Source organism: Microplitis mediator, chromosome 6 (assembly GCF_029852145.1).
Source record: "Microplitis mediator isolate UGA2020A chromosome 6, iyMicMedi2.1, whole genome shotgun sequence".
Lineage (NCBI taxonomy): Eukaryota > Metazoa > Arthropoda > Insecta > Hymenoptera > Braconidae > Microplitis > Microplitis mediator.
The window spans coordinates 11,563,395-11,583,527 of NC_079974.1; the positions used below are offsets into that span (position 1 = coordinate 11,563,395).

A 20,133-nucleotide genomic window follows, 5' to 3' on the forward strand; every position below is an offset into this window, starting at 1 on the left:
ACCAAGATCAAAATCTAAAATCTCTTGGTGGCGCCTGTAAATAAATTTTGCAGTCGCCAATTGTAACTCGAGGCTTGGACGTGTAGGTCACACGTACACGGAAAAGTCCCGGTTATATGATGATGACTGTAAGTATCTTTGTGCTTTATACATTGGCGTGTAACTTGTTTACCGCGTTGGTGGCAATTTGTATATCTCACGAGTGTGAGTGAGCGAGAGCGCAATACTTATTAGTAAAGTCCAACATATATATGTGTCGGAAAGTCATTACAACCTTGGGCGTTATCCCGAGTATTGGTCTCAATACTAATATCTCTTATTTTTATTTAAAATATGAACGAATATTAATTATGCAACACAATGATTTAATATTAAAAGTATTGTTCATAAATAACGATACTTAGACAAGTAAAAGAATAAACATAGTATCGCACAAATATCAAAATACACTAAATACTAATTAATGCAATAATTGATTACGCAGGGAATTAGAATAATTGCAATACACGACAGTCCAATAATATTCAAATAAAACCTAATCGAATAATTTACAAATACTACGGTAAACTAGGCTCGAGAACGAATCCACGGTCGACAGGAAAACTTGTACTCGCACAACGAATGCTCAATCAGAACTAACTGACTCAACTAGTACCAAACTCTGTACTTTTCGTTAAAAACCTTTTTGTCAAAATATTCAAAGAAGGACAACCGTCTCATATTATCTTACTATCTTGTCCTCTGTGTCTTACTATACCCATCCTGTGACCGTGGCTACGTTTGGTGAACAGATGTCACAGCGAGCCTAAGCCTCCCGTAATAAACATAATCTGCTTAAGTTGTAAACAACTAGAACTTAAATTTTATTATTTAATTGTTACTATAAAAACTAGTCTCGACTGTTGGAAATTTCCCGTCCTATTGGAAAACCCCGTTTTATTCTTTCATCGACATATATATATATATATATATATATATATATATATATATATATATATATATACTCGCGTACTTGTTTGTTCCAGCGGTAAATATTTATCCAATACTTGGAAACTAATATTTATTAATTTTATTATTGAATAATTAGTGGTTATTGTTCGTATGTTCTGGCGGTAAATATCTAAAAATATTTACATTTATTTTACACCATCATTTGAGTTTTATTGGTGGTTTATTATTGTTTGCGGTAGATATTTACAACTAATCAATTATTATCTGTGAACACTTGGGATTTGCTGTAAAAATATTGTTTGTTTTATTTATTATTTTTGCGGTAAATATCTACACGTATGTAATTATTATTTGCAAGCATTCTTTATTATTTTGAGTTGAATATTTTACAATTATTTATATATCATCAGTGATTCTTTATTATTTTTGCGTTAAATATTTAATACCCTGTGGAAAATGTTTCATAAAATCTCATAAAAAAAATTGGCTATGAGAAAACGATCAGTATTTGTCCACGAGAAATCTCAAAAATTCTTATACAATTATTTTCTCATAGATGGTGCATCAAAAAAAAATTTTTCTTAAAATTCTTATAGATATGATCAGAATCTATAAGAAATAGAAGCTGAAATTTGGTGATTATAAGTATTTATAAGTTATCGAAAACTATGAAGTTTTAATTTGTGTAGATTTTGAAAATGAATAAGATTGTATGAGACAATTTCTGAAGTAATCATATGAGATTTGATATTGATTAATCAATGTGAGTATAGTAATTTTCCATCTAGTAACGAGGAAATTTATGAGATTGATTAAGTTATACTTTCTTTAGAAACTTCCCGAACAATCTATGAGATTGAATCATTTTATTTATTTATAAGTTGAATGAGTTCCTATGCTGTATATTCAAGGATATTTACATGAGTACTTACGCGGAAAATCATCAGCAATCGATTCCCAAATAATCTATGAGATTAATTCAGTTTATTTATGTATAGATTCAATAAGTTCCTATCATGGATATTTGATGATATTTGTATGAGTATTTACGCAGAAAACCTTCAGCAATCGATTTCCGAACAATCTATGAGATTGAATCATTTTATTTATTTATAGATTCAATGAGTTCCTATCATGGATATTTGAGGATATTTGTATGAGTATTTACGCAGAAAACCTTCAGCAATCGATTTCCGAACAATCTATGAGATTGAATCATTTTATTTATTTATAGATTCAATGAGTTCCTATGATTATATTCGAGGATATTTCTATTATTTACGCGGAAAATCTTCAGCAATCGATTCCCGAATAATCTATGAAATTGAACCATTTTATTTACTCATCGTTTCAATGAGTTTCCATGATGTATATTCAAGATTGTTTGTCAGTTTTTACGCGGAAAATTCACAGCGATCGATATCAGAATAATCATGAAACTGAGTCAGTTTATTTACTGATCAATTCAAAAAGTTTTTATGATATATATTAAAAAAATTTAATTTAAGTTTTTATGCGGAAAATTCTCAGCAGCAATCGTTGATGATTTTATAATTATTAATTGAATTTTCGTTGATATTAGAGTAAAACGAGCTACGGCCATTAATTTTTAGCAGTATCCAGAAAGTACTTATTTTATAAATTTTTATAAAAGACCTATGTACATTAGGATGTATCGAAAAACAACATTTTTCTCATTTTTTTTTTGGGCACCACCAGAAATCAATAGTGTATGACAAATTAAAAATTCTTTCTGAAGATCAGCTCTTAAATTCAAGTTTTAGAGGTAGTTCATCGAGATTTTTGATTTCCCATTTAAATAACATACTCTGTAAACATGAATAAGTGAAATAGGTGAATACTCACTAATTTTAAGTGCAAAAAAACTATATAAGAGAGAATTTTTAGGAAAAGTAAAAAAAAGTCCAAATTTACTATAACTAGACTTCGTGCTCCAATAACTTCTGAACAGATGAATTATCAAAAAATGATAAGAGCTGTTTTTTCCAGAGCGTTTAAATCTCTACATAAATGTATCCTGGCCTCACCTGTACAATGAGCCATAGTCGAGCTAAAAAATTCCGAACTAAAAAAATTTTTGTTCCCATGTTATTTAAACGGGAAATCGAAAAATCCCGATGAGCTACCTCTAAAACTTGAATTTGAGAGCTGTTCTTTTGACAGAATTTGTAATTTGTCGTATACTATCGATTTCTGGTGGTGCAAAAAAACAAAAATGTTATTTTCCGACACATCATAATGTACATCATTTAGAGTGCCTTAATATTTAACGAATCACCAAAATTAATGAGTCTACAAAGTGGGTTATGGACAATAAGTATTTAGGGATATATGTATGGGCATTTAAATAGTAACTTCAAAGTACTTTTTTAGAATACTAACATTATACTTACATTTCCTCCCAAACTATTAATTTGACATTATTAGTTTTTAATAACTTAAAATCATAAATATCTACATATTTACACTAGAATTTGGAGACGGACAAATTTGAAAAATTTTTAGGTCTTGGTGTTACTTTTTTATTTTGGTACAACGACAGTACAGTTGACTTCTAAGCATAATGATGTAAAATATATATGCTTCTGAACATAAATATAGTCTTATTTTCCTAGAAGCTCTTTTTCTCTACTTTCATCATCGTTCTTGTTTTCTTTATCTTCATCATTTTCTTGATTATTTTTTTCGTCGAAATTGTCGTCTTTCCCTTCTTCGTCAGAACTCTCTTCGCCAGATTCTTCAATGTTCTCCTCAGTACCTTCTCCTTCAGCCTTGTCATCCATTTCACTACCGCTTTCTTCGTCTGAATTACCGTCAACTATATCACTACCTTCCCCATCAGGTTCTTCGTTTTTTTTCTTAGCTGTCTCTTTTGTTTTCTGAAATTCAAAGATAAGTAGGTTAAAACTTTAATTTTAATTTGATCTTAAAATAATTTTATATCGCTCAAGAAAGTATCCTATGAAATTAAGTAAGGTAAAAGCCCCTATACCCGCTCAGTACCATTAGACGCTCATTTTGACTGTTTAATGCGTTCCTTATAATTTTTATAAAAAATTAATTTCAACTAAATATATTTACCTATGATGTATCAAATTATTTAATAATTGATTATAAATTTAAATTAGGTGAATGTTTTCAAAATCACGCTCAGCCAGGAACGATTTACTGTAACGTTCGTTCGTTAATTTAAATTTAGATTACGTCAAATTTTTTAAGAATTTTTGTAACTATATCTTATAAAATATATTTTTTTAATTTATGAAATTTTATACTATGAAAGAATAAAGTAATATAATTCATAAATTATTTGTCCAAATCAATAAACTTATCATAGTTTAATTGATATTGTCTTTGAGCGACCATAGGGCAATATGTTAATCGAGCAATGGTACATCACAACTTTTAGTAAGCGACTATGAGTACAGTCAAGGACTTTAGTTAAAAAATTAATAATAATTATCAACATCATTCTTAAAACTAAAATTTTATGGTAATACTCAAAACTACAAAAAAATAATTATAAAAAAAATATGCATTTTCATTTTATTTATTAATTTATACTGAGTGATTTAATTTCACTGCAATGAAAAGCGAGCGGGTATAGGGGCTTTTACCTTATATAATAAAACAAAAGCTTATGTTTATTTTGCTGATGTGAATACAATGTTTCAGATTAAAATTTTTAAAGTAACCTTGAACTGATTATTTACCTTTTTAGGAGCTCTCTTTGAGCTTCGCAGATCTGTTATTTTGCTTCTGATGTACAAATCTACTTTTTTTAATTCTTTCTCAATATCGGGCTCTTCAACTTTTTGTTGTTCCAGATGAAATCGTAGAATATCTATATTTGAATGAAATCAATTACTAACGAATTTAAAAACTCCAAATAATAGTGTAGATGTACCAGTTTTGGACAAAAACAACTTTGCTCAAATGATTTGAATAACATACAAGAATATCATAGATGACCCTTATTAAAAAAAGCGATTTAAAACGATTTGCAATGTTAAATGCCCATAAGAAGGGCGATTCAAAAGCATTAAAAAGTATTTAAAATTTTTTTCGTATCGTTTTAAATCGCTTCTTTTAATAAGGGGATGTTATCGTAATCAAAAAAACTTAAGTGAATTTTATTACAATAATAATATTTTTTCTATTTTTACAATATCAATATAAACTAGCAAGTGTCAAAAACTGGAGATTTTATCTCATTTATTGGACATGTATGAGAATTGTTTTTTTCGATACACGGAGAAAAATGTCGGCTCGAAACCTACCAATTTTTATTATGCTATCGACCAAGCTTGTAACAGGAAGGGAAGCATCCAAAAAATTATTATGCTCATACGAAAAATTATTATGCTGTATAATAATACTTACTACGCGCGAGGCACTTATCGATAAGATTTAATAACAATTACTTCCAACATTGTAATAGTTGTGATGCGGCATAATAATTTTTCATAAGAGCATAATAATTTTTTGGGTGCTTCCCTCCGTGTTTCAAGTTTGGTCGATAGCATAATAAAAATTGGTAGGTTCCCTATCCAAAAATTCCCATAGAATCCACTCAACTGCGACAAAAACCGCATAGAAACCAATACAGTCTATAGGATTCTATGCGGTTTTTGTCGCAGTTGAGTGGATTATATGGGAATTTTTGGATAGGGTTTTGAGCCAACATTTTTCTCCGTGTGATAACCGTCAAAACATATGTCGCGTTACAGATACCATAAGGGCGTATAAAAAGTTTTTTTTGAGAATTAACGTAATTCGATCCTATAAGTATAGAAGAGACAAAAAATTTCTGTTCCAAAAATTAAAATTTTTTTAATACGCCCTTATGGCTCCCGGCGCGGGTACCGGAAGCTAAAGGGCGTATAAAAAAAAATTTTGTTCCGGAATCAATGTGATTGTGATCTTACAGTATGTGACTGTCAGAAAACATTCGAATTTAGATGAAAATTTTTTGTTTCTTAGAAAAAAAATTTTAATTTTGAAAAAAAAATTTTTTTTTTATAATTATAAAAAAAAAGTGAAATTTTGGAAAGAATTTTTTTTTTTTTAATATACTTTTTAAACATAATCACGTCGATTCCTGGAAAATAAATTTTTTATACGCCCTTATAGCTCTCGGTACCCGCGTCGGGAGCCATAAGGGCGTATAAAAAAATTTGATTTTGGAAAAAAAATTTTTTCGTCTCTATTATATTTATAAAGCATAGTTACGTCAATTTCCGAAAGAAAATATTTTGATACGCCTTTATGGCTTTTCAGCAGTATATTTTGCAGGTATACGCCCTTCTGGCATCTGTAACGCGATGTAGTTTTAACTAATATATTCCATTTCAATTGATCAATCAATATTTAGAAAATTTTCGTGGGAACTTATAGGGATACATTAAAAATTCTATGAAATCGGTGAATTCCTTGATAAATGAAGGAAGAAGAGCATGAAATTTTTTGGGATTCCGTGCATGTCCCAGGTAGATTCTTATTTAAATTTGTTACAATAATAAAATTTATTTTTATAATAATGTATTACCTCTTATGGCATGTAATCTTTTAGGACACAATGGTGGTTTTTGCTCAGCCTGTTTAATTTTATTGGATTTTTCACCATACAAACTACTACTCATTAACTCGTCTTCACCCTGATTAAAAAAATGTATTTGACAGGATTAAAAAGGATTAAAATTTTAATACTTTCAAATCCTTCTAAATACTGTAAATCCTTTTTAAAAATTCACGATTAATCATATTAAATACTTTTTAATACTAAAATAATCGAAAGGAGTAGAAGGATTTGAAAGGATTTAACTAGCATTTAAAATTTCTAATGCTACCGAATACTTTTTAATCCTGAAATAATAATTTTATTTCGTTATCTTTTTAGGATATAAAAGGATTCAACTAGCATTCAAAATTTCTAATGCTATTAAATACTTTTTAATCCTGAAATAATAATTTTATTTCGTTATCTTTTTAGGATATAAAAGGATTCAACTAGCATTCAAAATTTCTAATGCTATTAAATACTTTTTAATCCTGAAATAATATTTTTATTTCGTTATCTTTTTAGGATATAAAAAGATTCAACTAGCATTCAAAATTTCTAATGCTATTAAATACTTTTTAATCCTGAAATAATATTTTTATTTCGTTATCTTTTTAGGATATAAAAGGATTCAACTAGCATTTAAAATTTCTAATGCTATTGAATACTTTTTAATCCTGAAATAATATTTTTATTTCGTTATCTTTTTAGGATATAAAAGGATTCAACTAGCATTCAAAATTTCTAATGCTATTTAATACTTTTTAATCCTGAAATAATATTTTTATTTCGTTATCTTTTTAGGATATAAAAGGATTCAACTAGCATTTAAAATTTCTAATACTATTGAATACTTTTTAATCCTGAAATAATATTTTTATTTCGTTATCTTTTTAGGATATAAAAGGATTCAACTAGCATTTGAAATTTCTAATGCTACCGAATACTTTTTAATCCTGAAATAATGTTTTTATTTCGTTATCTTTTTAGGATATAAAAGGATTCAACTAGCATTTAAAATTTTTAATGCTATCGAATACTTTTTAATCCTGATATAAAGTTTTTATTTCGTTATCTTTTTAGGATTTAAAAGGATTCAACCAGTATTTAAAATTTTTAATGCTATCGAATACTTTTTAATCCTGATATACAGTTTTTATTTTAATATCTTTTTAGGATATAAAAGGATTCAACTAGCATTTAAAATTTCTAATGCTACCGAATACTTTTTAATCCTGAAATAATATTTTTATTTCATAACCTTTTTAGGATATAGAAGAATTTCACCAGTATTTAAAATTTTTTATGCTACCGAATACTTTTTAATCCCCTCGCGGTTTTCATGATACGGTTTGAACACTGTATTAAAAGAGCATACACGTAGTCGATAACAAGTAGTTTTACCGTATTTATACGGTATGTTTGTGAAATTTAATTACGGTATTCCTACAGAGCGTATACTGCGTTTATACGAAGCTTATACTAGTCCATCGGCTGAAGAGGAGGTCCCGTAAACATTTTGTTGGCACCGGGTAAATCCAACTGTTTCTTGTGTATTTTGGGCCAAGGATCACGAAAATCGGGTCCATTTTGTTCAAAAGTGGTGCAAACAATTGTTTATAACAATTTAATTGTGTAAATCAAAATAACTCCCGAACGGCTGGTTTGTTGGGGCAGCGTAGAGGAAAAAAAATGTTCAGAATAAAAAAATACACAAAAAAGATATCACATGTTTTTTTTGTATCTCGAATTTTTCGCGAGATATAATAAAAAAACGAGCCGGCGCTCGGACCTCTCCCTCTCGCACTAGCGACTGCCTATGCGCGAGCTCTCTGCGCCAAATCGCGTCAGATGCTTGATTGGCCGGAATTTTTCTAAGTTTTTTACATTAAAAATCAAAGAAAAAAAAAAAAATCGACAAATTGTCGATACTACCAATCGACAGCATTTTTTCTGAAACGAATTTCTGTCGTATCGTCAAAAGACGTTTTTTTTTTTTGTTCACAAATGTTATAAACAAATGGATTTTTTCAAAGCCCAGATTGGGTTCAAAAAATCGACAAATTGTCGATACTACCAATCGACAGCATTTTTTCTGAAACGAATTTCTGTCGTATCATCAAAAGACGTTTTTTTTTTTTGTTCACAAATGTTATAAACAAATTAGTCCCTCGGCTGAAGAGGGAAGCCCGTATGCACTTTTAGGTCCCCGGATTCTGATTAATGATATTTACGTATTTTTTTCCGAGGATCACGAAAAACTAGGTTATTTTGCTCGCCGATGGTAGGTTTAATTGTTAATAACAATTTAATTGTTTATAACGATATAAATCAGAAAGGACTGATTTGACGGGGAAGTTTATTTAAAAAAAAAGTTTTAAAATTAAAAAACCAACAAAAAATGTCCTTATCATTATTTTGATAGAATGAATATTTTCGGAGATAGTGCAAAAAACAACAAGAAGCGGTCGAACCTCTCTCTCGCGCGCACGCATCCCACGGACTCTAGCGACGAACGACAGGCACAGAAAAATACAGGGACGAAAAAAAAATTCAATTCTCGGTGTCAACTAAAGATTAAGAAAAGAAACTCATAGATATCATAGAGGAGACTCTATGGAAGATTTCCAGACCCATAATCGATGGATCCACCCCATAGACACCGAGTAACAGCCCTATAAAAGGGGGTTTTTTAATTAAATTGACGGATTTTCGACTTTAGAAATTTCAATCCTCGGTGTACACCTGAGATTAAGAAAGGAAACGCATGGGAATTTTCTAAGACACTATACAGAAGATTCCCAGACCCATAATCGATCGATTAACCCCATGGACATCGAGTAACAGCCCCATAAATGGGAGTTTTTTAATTAAATTAACGAATTTTCGACTTTAAAAAATTCAATCCTCGATGTACACCTGAGATTAAGGAAGGAAACTCATGGGAATTTTCTAAGACACTATACAGAAAATTCCCAGACCCATAATCGATCGATTAACCCCATGGACATCGAGTAACAGCCCCATAAATGGGAGTTTTTTAATTAAATTGTCGAATTTTCGACTTTAAAAAATTCAATCCTCGATGTACACCTGAGATTAAGAAAGGAAACTCATGGGAATTTTCTAGGACACTATACAGAAAATTCCCAGACCCATAATCGATCGATTAACCCCATGGACATCGAGTAACAGCCCCATAAATGGGAGTTTTTTAATTAAATTGTCGAATTTTCGACTTTAAAAAATTCAATCCTCGATGTACACCTGAGATTAAGAAAGGAAACTCATGGGAATTTTCTAGGACACTATACAGAAGTTTCCCAGACCCATAATCGATAGATTAACCCCATGGACATCGAGTAACAGCCCCATAAATGGGAGTTTTTTAATTAAATTTACGAATTTTCGACTTTAAAAAATTCTATTGTAGCTGCAAAAATAATAATATGCTGTGTTGCAGTTTTTGCCACTGTGTAAATAACAAAGAATGTGAAAACTATTAATTAATCAAAACATTGACATGTAATTAAAAGATCAAGTTTTTTATTGTTTGTATATAATTTAAGACGAATAAAGTATTCAGTACTTCGTATGTGTTTTCCCCCATGAAAAAAAAAATAAATTACGAAGTATATAAAAAATATATTTTAAATATATTAAAAATATATAAATATATATAAATTATTTATAGTAAATCCATTTTTAAAAACTAACTTTCAGCCGATTTTCTTATATATTTTATATATATCAAATATATTTTAGATATATGCAAAATATATTTATTTTATATTTTTAGCTATGTATTTTTTATGTATTTTGAAATATTTCTTAAATATATCTAAAATATATTTAAAATATATATAAAAATCGGCCAAAAGTGAGTTATCAAAAATATATATTTACTATACATATTTTTTAAATATTTGATCGATTGATTATGGGTCAGGAAATCTTCAGAAGGGTCTACTAAAAAAAATTCTATGAGTTACTTTCCTTAATATACAGTGGTCACCGAGAACTGAATTTTATAACACTTAAATTCGCGGAAAACAAGTTAAATAACGACTTTTATGGGGCTGTCACTCGGTGTCTATGGGGTAGATCGATTAATTATGGGTCAGGAAATCTTCAGTAGGGTCTACTATAAAAATTCTATAAGTTTCTTTTCTTAATCTCGAGTAGACACCGAGAACTTAAATTTTTAAAACTCAAATTCTCGAAAAACAAGTTAAATAACGACTTTTATGGGGCTGTCAACCGGTGTCCATGGAGTTAATCTAATGATTATGGGTCTAGGAATCTTCTGTATAGTGTCCTCGAAGATTCCTATGAGTTTCCTTCCTTAATCTCAGGTGGACACCGAGGATTGAATTTTCTAAAGTGGAAAATTCGACACTTTAATTAAAAAACCCCTTTCTATGGGGCTGTTACTCGGTGTCTATGGGGTTAATATTTTAATTATGGGTCTAGGAATCTTCTGTATAGTGTCCTAATAAATTCCCATGAGTTTCCTTCCTTAATCTCAGGTGTACATCAAGGATTGAATTTTTTAAAGTCGAAAATTCGTTAATTTAATTAAAAAACCCTCATTTATGGGGCTGTTACTCGATGTCTATGGGGTTAATATTTTAATTATGGGTCTGGGAATCTTCTGTATAGTGTCCTCAAAAAATTCCCATGCGTTTCCTTTCTTAATCTCAGGTGTACATCGAGGATTGAATTTTTTAAAGTCGAAAATTCGACAATTTAATTAAAAAACCCCCTTCTATGGGGCTGTTACTCGGTGTCTATGGGGTTAATATTTTAATTATGGGTCTGGGAATCTTCTGTATAGTGTCCTAAAAAATTCCCATGAGTTTCCTTCCTTAATCTCAGGTGTACATCGAGGATTGGATTTTTTAAAGTCGAAAATTCGACAATTTAATTAAAAAACTCCCATTTATGGGGCTGTTACTCGATGTTCATGGGGTTAATCGATCGATTATGGGTCTGGGAATCTTCTGTATAGTGTCTTAGAAAATTCCCATGAGTTTCCTTCCTCAATCTCAGGTGTACATCGAGGATTGAATTTTTTAAAGTCGAAAATTCGACAATTTAATTAAAAAACCCCCTTCTATGGGGCTGTTACTCGGTGTCTATGAAGTTAATATTTTAATTATGGGTCTGGGAATCTTCTGTATAGTGTCCTAAAAAATTCCCATGAGTTTCCTTCCTTAATCTCAGGTGTACACCGAGGATTGAAATTTCTAAAGTCGAAAATCCGTCAATTTAATTAAAAAACTCCCATTTATGGGGCTGTTACTCGATGTCCATGGGGTTAATCTATCGATTATGGGTCTGGGAATCTTCTGTATAGTGTCTTAGAAAATTCCCATGAGTTTCCTTCCTTAATCTCAGGTGAACATCGAGGATTGAATTTTTTAAAGTCGAAAATTCGACAATTTAATTGAAAAACCCCCATTTATGGGGCTGTTACTCGATGTCTATGGGGTTAATCTTTTAATTATGGGTCTGGGAATTTTCTGTATAGTGTCCTAGAAAATTCCCTTGAGTTTCCTTCCTTAATCTCAGGTGTACATCGAGGATTGAATTTTTTAAAGTCGAAAATTCGTTAATTTCATTAAAAAACCCTCATTTATGGGGCTGTTACTCGATGTCTATGGGGTTAATCTTTTAATTATGGGTCTGGGAATCTTCTTTATAGTGTCCTAAAAAATTCCCATGAGTTTCCTTCCTTAATCTCAGGTGTACATCGAGGATTGAATTTTTTAAAGTCGAAAATTCGTTAATTTAATTAAAAAACCCTCATTTATGGGGCTGTTACTCGATGTCTATGGGGTAAATCTTTTAATTATGGGTCTGGGAATCTTCTTTATAGTGTCTTAGAAAATTCCCATGCGTTTCCTTTCTCAATCTCAGGTGTACACCGAGGATTGAAATTTCTAAAGTCGAAAATCCGTCAATTTAATTAAAAAACTCCCATTTATGGGGCTGTTACTCGATGTCCATGGGGTTAATCGATCGATTATGGGTCTGGGAATCTTCTGTATAGTGTCCTAGAAAATTCCCATGAGTTTCCTTTCTTAATCTCAGGTGTACATCGAGAATTGAATTTTTTAAAGTCGAAAATTCGACAATTTAATTAAAAAACTCCCATTTATGGGGCTGTTACTCGATGTCCATGGGGTTAATCGATCGATTATGGGTCTGGGAATCTTCTGTATAGTGTCTTAGAAAATTCCCATGAGTTTCCTTCCTTAATCTCAGGTGTATATCGAGGATTGAATTTTTTAAAGTCGAAAATTCGACAATTTAATTAAAAAACCCCCTTCTATGGGGCTGTTACTCGGTGTCTATGGGGTTAATATTTTAATTATGGGTCTGGGAATCTTCTGTATAGTGTCCTAAAAAATTCCCATGAGTTTCCTTCCTTAATCTCAGGTGTACACCGAGGATTGAAATTTCTAAAGTCGAAAATCCGTCAATTTAATTAAAAAACTCCCATTTATGGGGCTGTTACTCGATGTCCATGGGGTTAATCGATCGATTATGGGTCTGGGAATCTTCTGTATAGTGTCCTAGAAAATTCCCATGAGTTTCCTTTCTTAATCTCAGGTGTACATCGAGAATTGAATTTTTTAAAGTCGAAAATTCGACAATTTAATTAAAAAACTCCCATTTATGGGGCTGTTACTCGATGTCCATGGGGTTAATCGATCGATTATGGGTCTGGGAATCTTCTGTATAGTGTCTTAGAAAATTCCCATGAGTTTCCTTCCTTAATCTCAGGTGTATATCGAGGATTGAATTTTTTAAAGTCGAAAATTCGACAATTTAATTAAAAAACCCCCTTCTATGGGGCTGTTACTCGGTGTCTATGGGGTTAATATTTTAATTATGGGTCTGGGAATCTTCTGTATAGTGTCCTAAAAAATTCCCATGAGTTTCCTTCCTTAATCTCAGGTGTACACCGAGGATTGAAATTTCTAAAGTCGAAAATCCGTCAATTTAATTAAAAAACTCCCATTTATGGGGCTGTTACTCGATGTCCATGGGGTTAATCTATCGATTATGGGTCTGGGAATCTTCTGTATAGTGTCTTAGAAAATTCCCATGAGTTTCCTTCCTTAATCTCAGGTGAACATCGAGGATTGAATTTTTTAAAGTCGAAAATTCGACAATTTAATTGAAAAACCCCCATTTATGGGGCTGTTACTCGATGTCTATGGGGTTAATCGATCGATTATGGGTCTGGGAATCTTCTGTATAGTGTCCTAGAAAATTCCCATGAGTTTCCTTCCTTAATCTCAGGTGTACATCGAGGATTGAATTTTTTAAAGTCGAAAATTCGACAATTTAATTGAAAAACCCTCATTTATGGGGCTGTTACTCGATGTCTATGGGGTTAATCTTTTAATTATGGGTCTGGGAATCTTCTTTATAGTGTCCTAAAAAATTCCCATGAGTTTCCTTCCTTAATCTCAGGTGTACATCGAGGATTGAATTTTTTAAAGTCGAAAATTCGTTAATTTAATCAAAAAACCCTCATTTATGGGGCTGTTACTCGATGTCTATGGGGTTAATCTTTTAATTATGGGTCTGGGAATCTTCTTTATAGTGTCTTAGAAAATTCCCATGCGTTTCCTTTCTTAATCTCAGGTGTACACCGAGGATTGAAATTTCTAAAGTCGAAAATCCGTCAATTTAATTAAAAAACCCCCTTTTATAGGGCTGTTACTCGGTGTCTATGGGGTGGATCCATCGATTATGGGTCTGGAAATCTTCCATAGAGTCTCCTCTATGATATCTATGAGTTTCTTTTCTTAATCTTTAGTTGACACCGAGAATTGAATTTTTTTTTCGTCCCTGTATTTTTCTGTGCCTGTCGTTCGTCGCTAGAGTTCGTGGGATGCGTGCGCGCGAGAGAGAGGTTCGACCGCTACTTGTTGTTTTTTGCGCTATCTCCGAAAATATTCATTCTATCAAAATAATTATAAGGACATTTTTTGTTGGTTTTTTAATTTTAAAACTTTTTTTTTAAATAAACTTCCCCGTCAAATCAGTCCTTTCTGATTTATATCGTTATAAACAATTAAATTGTTATTAACAATTAAACCTACCATCGGCGAGCAAAATAACCTAGTTTTTCGTGATCCTCGGAAAAAAATACGTAAATATCATTAATCAGAATCCGGGGACCTAAAAGTGCATACGGGCTTCCCTCTTCAGCCGAGGGACTAATTTGTTTATAACATTTGTGAACAAAAAAAAAAAACGTCTTTTGATGATACGACAGAAATTCGTTTCAGAAAAAATGCTGTCGATTGGTAGTATCGACAATTTGTCGATTTTTTTTTTTTTTCTTTGATTTTTAATGTAAAGTTTAAGAAAAATTCCGGCCAATCAAGCATCTGACGCGATTTGACCCAGAGAGAGCTCGCGCATAGGCAGTCGCTAGTAGGGAGGGAGAGGTCCGAGCGCCGGCTCGTTTTTTTATTATATCTCGCGAAATATTCGAGACACAAAAAAAACATGTGATATCTTTTTTGTGTATTTTTTTATTCTGAACATTTTTTTTCCTCTACGCTGCCCTAACAAACCAGCCGTTCGGGAGTTATTTTGATTTAAACAATTAAATTGTTATAAACAATTGTTTGCACCACTTTTGAACAAAATGGACCCGATTTTCGTGATCCTTGGCCTAAAATACATAAGAAACAGTTGGATTTACCCGTCGCCAGCAAAATGTTTACGGGACCTCCTCTTCAGCCGATGGACTAACGGTACAGTCCCTATATAAATTTGGTATCAACACAATATATTTACGGTATTAATACACAGAAAAAAAGAATTTCTTGGCGCAAGAAATATTTTGTATTATGAATTGAAGACAAAAATTTTTCTTGGCTCAGGAATTTTTTTCTCGCCTAAAAAATTTTTTTCTTGTTCCGAGAAAATTTTTTCTTATCCCAAGAAAAGTTTTGTTTTCACTTTATGATATAAAAAATTTCTTGAGTCAAGTAAAAATTTTCTTAGAACAAGAAAAAATTTTTTGCGCCAAGAAATCCTTTTTTTCTGTGTACGGTAATAAAATTTCACAAACATACCGCATTTATACCTAGGGTATACCGTAATAATACTTATACCCAAAAAATACTCGGAAAATACCGTAGAAATACCGTTATGGCAATTCCGCGAGGGTCCTGAAATAATTTTTATATTTCGTTATCTTTTTAGGATATAAAAGGATTCAACTAGCATTCAAAATTTCTAATGCTATTAAATACTTTTTAATCCTGAAATAATATTTTTATTTCGTTATCTTTTTAGGATATAAAAGGATTCAACTAGCATTCAAAATTTCTAATGCTATTAAATACTTTTTAATCCTGAAATAATATTTTTATTTCGTTATCTTTTTAGGATTAAAAAGTATTTAAAAGTATTTAACAGTTTAAATCATTTCAAATCCTGTTAAATCATGTTTTCAGGATTAAATAGTATTTAACAGAATTAAAAAATTTGAATCATGTTAAATCCTTTTGAATCATATTTTCAGGATTCGATAGCATTCATAAGGATAGAAATTTTTTTAATCCTTTCAAATACTTTTGTTTAATCAGGGCAGTAAATAATGTTATCAAAATTCTCCGAATAAACTTAGAAGCAGTTTTGCCCTTAGCAGCTGCCGTATCATAATAAATTTTTGGTATATAATAACCTTGTCCAAGGTGCATCTATTAATACATCAGAAAAATTAATATAACTGATTCGTTGGTGTGTAACATTTCGTTAAGAAAAAAAAAAGGGAAAAGAAGAGAAAATTTACCGTGTCATCAGATTTACGGTAAAATCCAGGTTGAGGAAACCCTGTTTTTTTTTCAAGTTGTATTGATTCCAGATTGGAAGGAGTATCTGTAAAATATTCAACTTACTAAGTAACAGTTATTTGATACCATATTTTATTTGTAATTTTATAAAATCAATTAAATTAAGACAAAATAAAAAAGTAACAGCCGAATAGAAAAAAGAAATATTTGAATAATACACAATAAAAGCTTATTTTAATAAATGTATTATTTTGTTAATATTAAGTTTATGCAAAAAAGGTTTTAATTTCTCAGAGTTAAATATTCTCATAGTTTATAAATTTGAAGTTTGTAAATATGTTGACGTAAGACTTATTCTATTCCGTTGAGTATAAATTTCTGTTATAGCTTTCAATATTGAGGTTCTTCAATTTTTAATTTAATATTATTTTTGGATAGAAAAAAGTTATATTCAACTTAGTAGTTTCGAAAATTGAAATATTCTTACAAAATTTTAAATTTCATGTTATTTATATGAATTTAGAAAAAGGGAAATCATCGATAAAGTGTCTAAGTAATACTGCGACTGATTTAGAAACGTTTATTACATGGTATAGTCTCATATCCATTAGAAAAATTAAAATTTTTTCTAAATGTGCGCAACTACTGATACTCTGACAAGTACGCAGCTGGAAAGAACCTACCAAAAAAAATTTTACTCAAGTCATAAATGTGGAGCCCTACCACTGCGTATCCTTCTATATTCTCAACATAAATTAGAATTATAAACGGTGTACGGTTAAAAAGGCTTAGATCAAAAATTATTTCTTAACAATAACATACTGATTAACCGAAATTAATAAATAAAATAATGTAGACACCAATATTGATGTCAATTTTATATCTAGGTACCATATATTAAATAAAAAACATTTATTTTTAGGAAATTTATATAATTAAGACTTTTTTTTATTAAGTTTTACTGTCAAGAATTTTTGGATATAAGATTTTATTACTTTAGTTTTGTAAAAAAAAAAAAAAAGTATACTATATTACCTCGGTGCTCATTCCAATAATCTAATAATTGTTGCAACATTTTTTTCTGATTATCTGACTCTTGTTTCAAATCTTTTAATAGACCTGTCATTTCCTTCAACTTTGCAGATATTTCCTCTTCAACCTTGCTAGGTTTATGATGCTTTTTTTTCACTTTTTGAGTCATTGATTTGATACTAAAAATGTTAAACATAAATTTATGACGTATTTTCATAACCTGATTCATTCCTTCGGAATTTCACGTTCGTTACAATGTAAAATAATTAAAATGATTCATTAATACTGGTTTACAAAATATAAATTACTAACTAGCTTTTTTATGCTAAATATCACAAATTGAGAATCTAGTTAGACCATGTTTTATTCGCTCAAGAAATACTAGGGAATTTTGTATAAAAATTAAACTCTTATGAACTTATAAATTTTCGATTGGTTAATGAAAAAGAATTTTTAAGTCAATTGTTTTTTCCAAACTTTTGTTGCAACAATATTACGAATCTACTTTGTATATTTCTACTAGAAAAAATGATTGAATTTACGATATCAAAATTAATTAATGAAACTCACGAAAAATAACGTAAAATGAAAATTTTTGTTTCTCCTCGCAAAAAAAAACTATTTCCTTTACTTTTAATTAAATAACGATTCTCTTATTAATAATAAAAATTTATCTCAATCATAATATACCTTTTTGCTTCCGGTTTTTCTAAAAATTTTTCATTTAAACAACTATGGGAATCATCTACTTTTCCGCTGTAGGTTTTTACAGGACTGATAGGAAATGTTTCGCTTTCATCATATGTTTCCAAAGAATAACTGCAAGATGGTGGTGGACTTTCATTAAGTGAAGGTATTACTGAAGGAGACTGAACATTGATAACTTTATTTGTTTGTTCCTGCAGAATTTTTAGCCTTTCAGCGCATTGAACTTCATTTTGTACAAGTGTAATCTATTTAAAATAAAAATTTTTTACTGAATTATAAATCTACTTACAACATAAATTATAAGAAATTCAAGTAGTAATACATACTTTTTTTCCATGTGAAGTGTCTGTTACTACAGAAATTTTTTTATCCTGAAATAATATAGCGAGGCTTATTATAATTGAAATATAGAAATGAATTTTAATTATTTATTTGTGGCGTAAGAATTAAATTTTAATCCAAAGACTACACACATTTCCAAGCAATAAGACTAATGTCAGTTGAATGATCTTAAATATCATTTTCTTTATATTTTCTATTCACTGTTCAATACTGTTTCAACAATTTATATTTTTTATTTTCTACTATTGATGACTATTTCGTAATAAACTGAATATAATTGAGTCATGTGGGGCAAGTGTCCGTAGTGGGTAAAAGTGCGCGAACCCATGCGATTCAGTCCGAAATGATAGGTGTGCGCACACTTGCCCCACATGATTCTATTATTGTATCAACTACTGATCAGAACTGACAAATATTTTTAGCGATTTTAAAAATTAACTTCTCTTCACTCACTTTTGATACCCGTTTTGGTTCTTTTTTAATTTTTTTTGTTATAATAATCAAAATAATACAAAAAATCACCACCATTTCTTTTTAAATAACACTCTTATTCATGTAATTCAATCCAAGCGCGAAAATGTAAAAAAGAACTTTTAGCAGTTCTGAAATCTACGTTGTCTTCGTTGACTTTTTGCCCATGTAATACAAATTTAATTTAATAAACTCACCTTGGGTAGTTTCGGTTCTTTTTTGATTTTTTTTGGGTTCACGATCGGCTTAAATAATAAAGAAAAATAATTAATTTTCGAATCTATTTATGTTACTTCTACTATAATTCATAGTTACTGTACTATAATCATAATTTAAAAAATAAACTATATCGACAATAAATTTCCAATGAATATTAAAAACATACGTTTTCATTAGTTTTGAGTCCAACAGGTGAATGAGTTTCATTACTCTTTTTGCGCTGTAAAGAAATAAATTAATTAATTGTAAAATTGAGGACAATTAATTTAATTTGAAGTAAGAACTCTACGACTCGAGTTAAAATAAGTTAAACTAAGTAAAATGAACCAATAATTTATGATATTGTTAATTGACGAATTTACCTTCAGAGGAGTAGGCTTTTTAGAATCATTGTTTCCTATCTCTTCTACAGATCTTGCATTAGATGCCATACTGTCTTTTTCTGCAGTAAAACGGCCCTGCGATAACAGTATGTCGGTTATAGTAATTTTAAAATAGCAATACAATTCCTTTAAATAGCAATAACAAGAGTACGTGTATGACAATATTTATAATATCTCAAAACAAAAAGTATAATTTATTAATTATCAGTTCTAACTTATGTCCAATTAACTTCCATTTACAAGATTAATTAATTAATATACATGTTAGTAATAAAAGGACTTATTATAAAATGAAGTCCAACACGTAGTGTTAGTAAAATTTTACTTGATTCAATAATATTGAAAATGATTAGTATAAGTTATCTAAAAATATACAATGAACAACAATATAATAAACTGTTCAAGTACATAATCAATCATGTAGTCAGTTCTCGAGAGATGATTGGACCTTTGATAAAGTTCGTAAATTTCCTGTTTCAAAAATTTCATAAATTCTTATAAAAAACATTAATTTTTTTATGAAAATTGTTTATAGAAAAACAAATTAAATACATAAGTATTAAATGAATCCATATTTTTACTGAAAAAACGATTAAAAAAAAAAGTTTGTGAA

The 20,133-nt window shown here is 30.0% G+C and overlaps 1 protein-coding gene across 1 annotated transcript in view; it reads right to left on the reverse strand.

Annotated features, from left to right (window-relative positions):
• Positions 1–3,478: 3,478 nt before the first annotated feature.
• The window catches only part of LOC130670101 (phosphatidylinositol 4-phosphate 5-kinase-like), a 52,428-nt gene continuing 35,773 nt past the window's right edge, over positions 3,479–20,133 (reverse strand). The window contains exons 3-12 of the mRNA XM_057473302.1: positions 19,500–19,595; positions 19,304–19,357; positions 19,116–19,163; positions 18,432–18,476; positions 18,088–18,350; positions 17,401–17,576; positions 16,365–16,450; positions 6,521–6,629; positions 4,686–4,816; positions 3,479–3,851 (exon numbers count right to left, since the gene is read on the reverse strand). Of these exons, the coding sequence (XP_057329285.1) occupies positions 3,576–3,851; positions 4,686–4,816; positions 6,521–6,629; positions 16,365–16,450; positions 17,401–17,576; positions 18,088–18,350; positions 18,432–18,476; positions 19,116–19,163; positions 19,304–19,357; positions 19,500–19,595 (1,284 nt within the window). The 3' untranslated portion in view covers positions 3,479–3,575. The remainder of the gene's footprint in view (positions 3,852–4,685; positions 4,817–6,520; positions 6,630–16,364; positions 16,451–17,400; positions 17,577–18,087; positions 18,351–18,431; positions 18,477–19,115; positions 19,164–19,303; positions 19,358–19,499; positions 19,596–20,133) is intronic.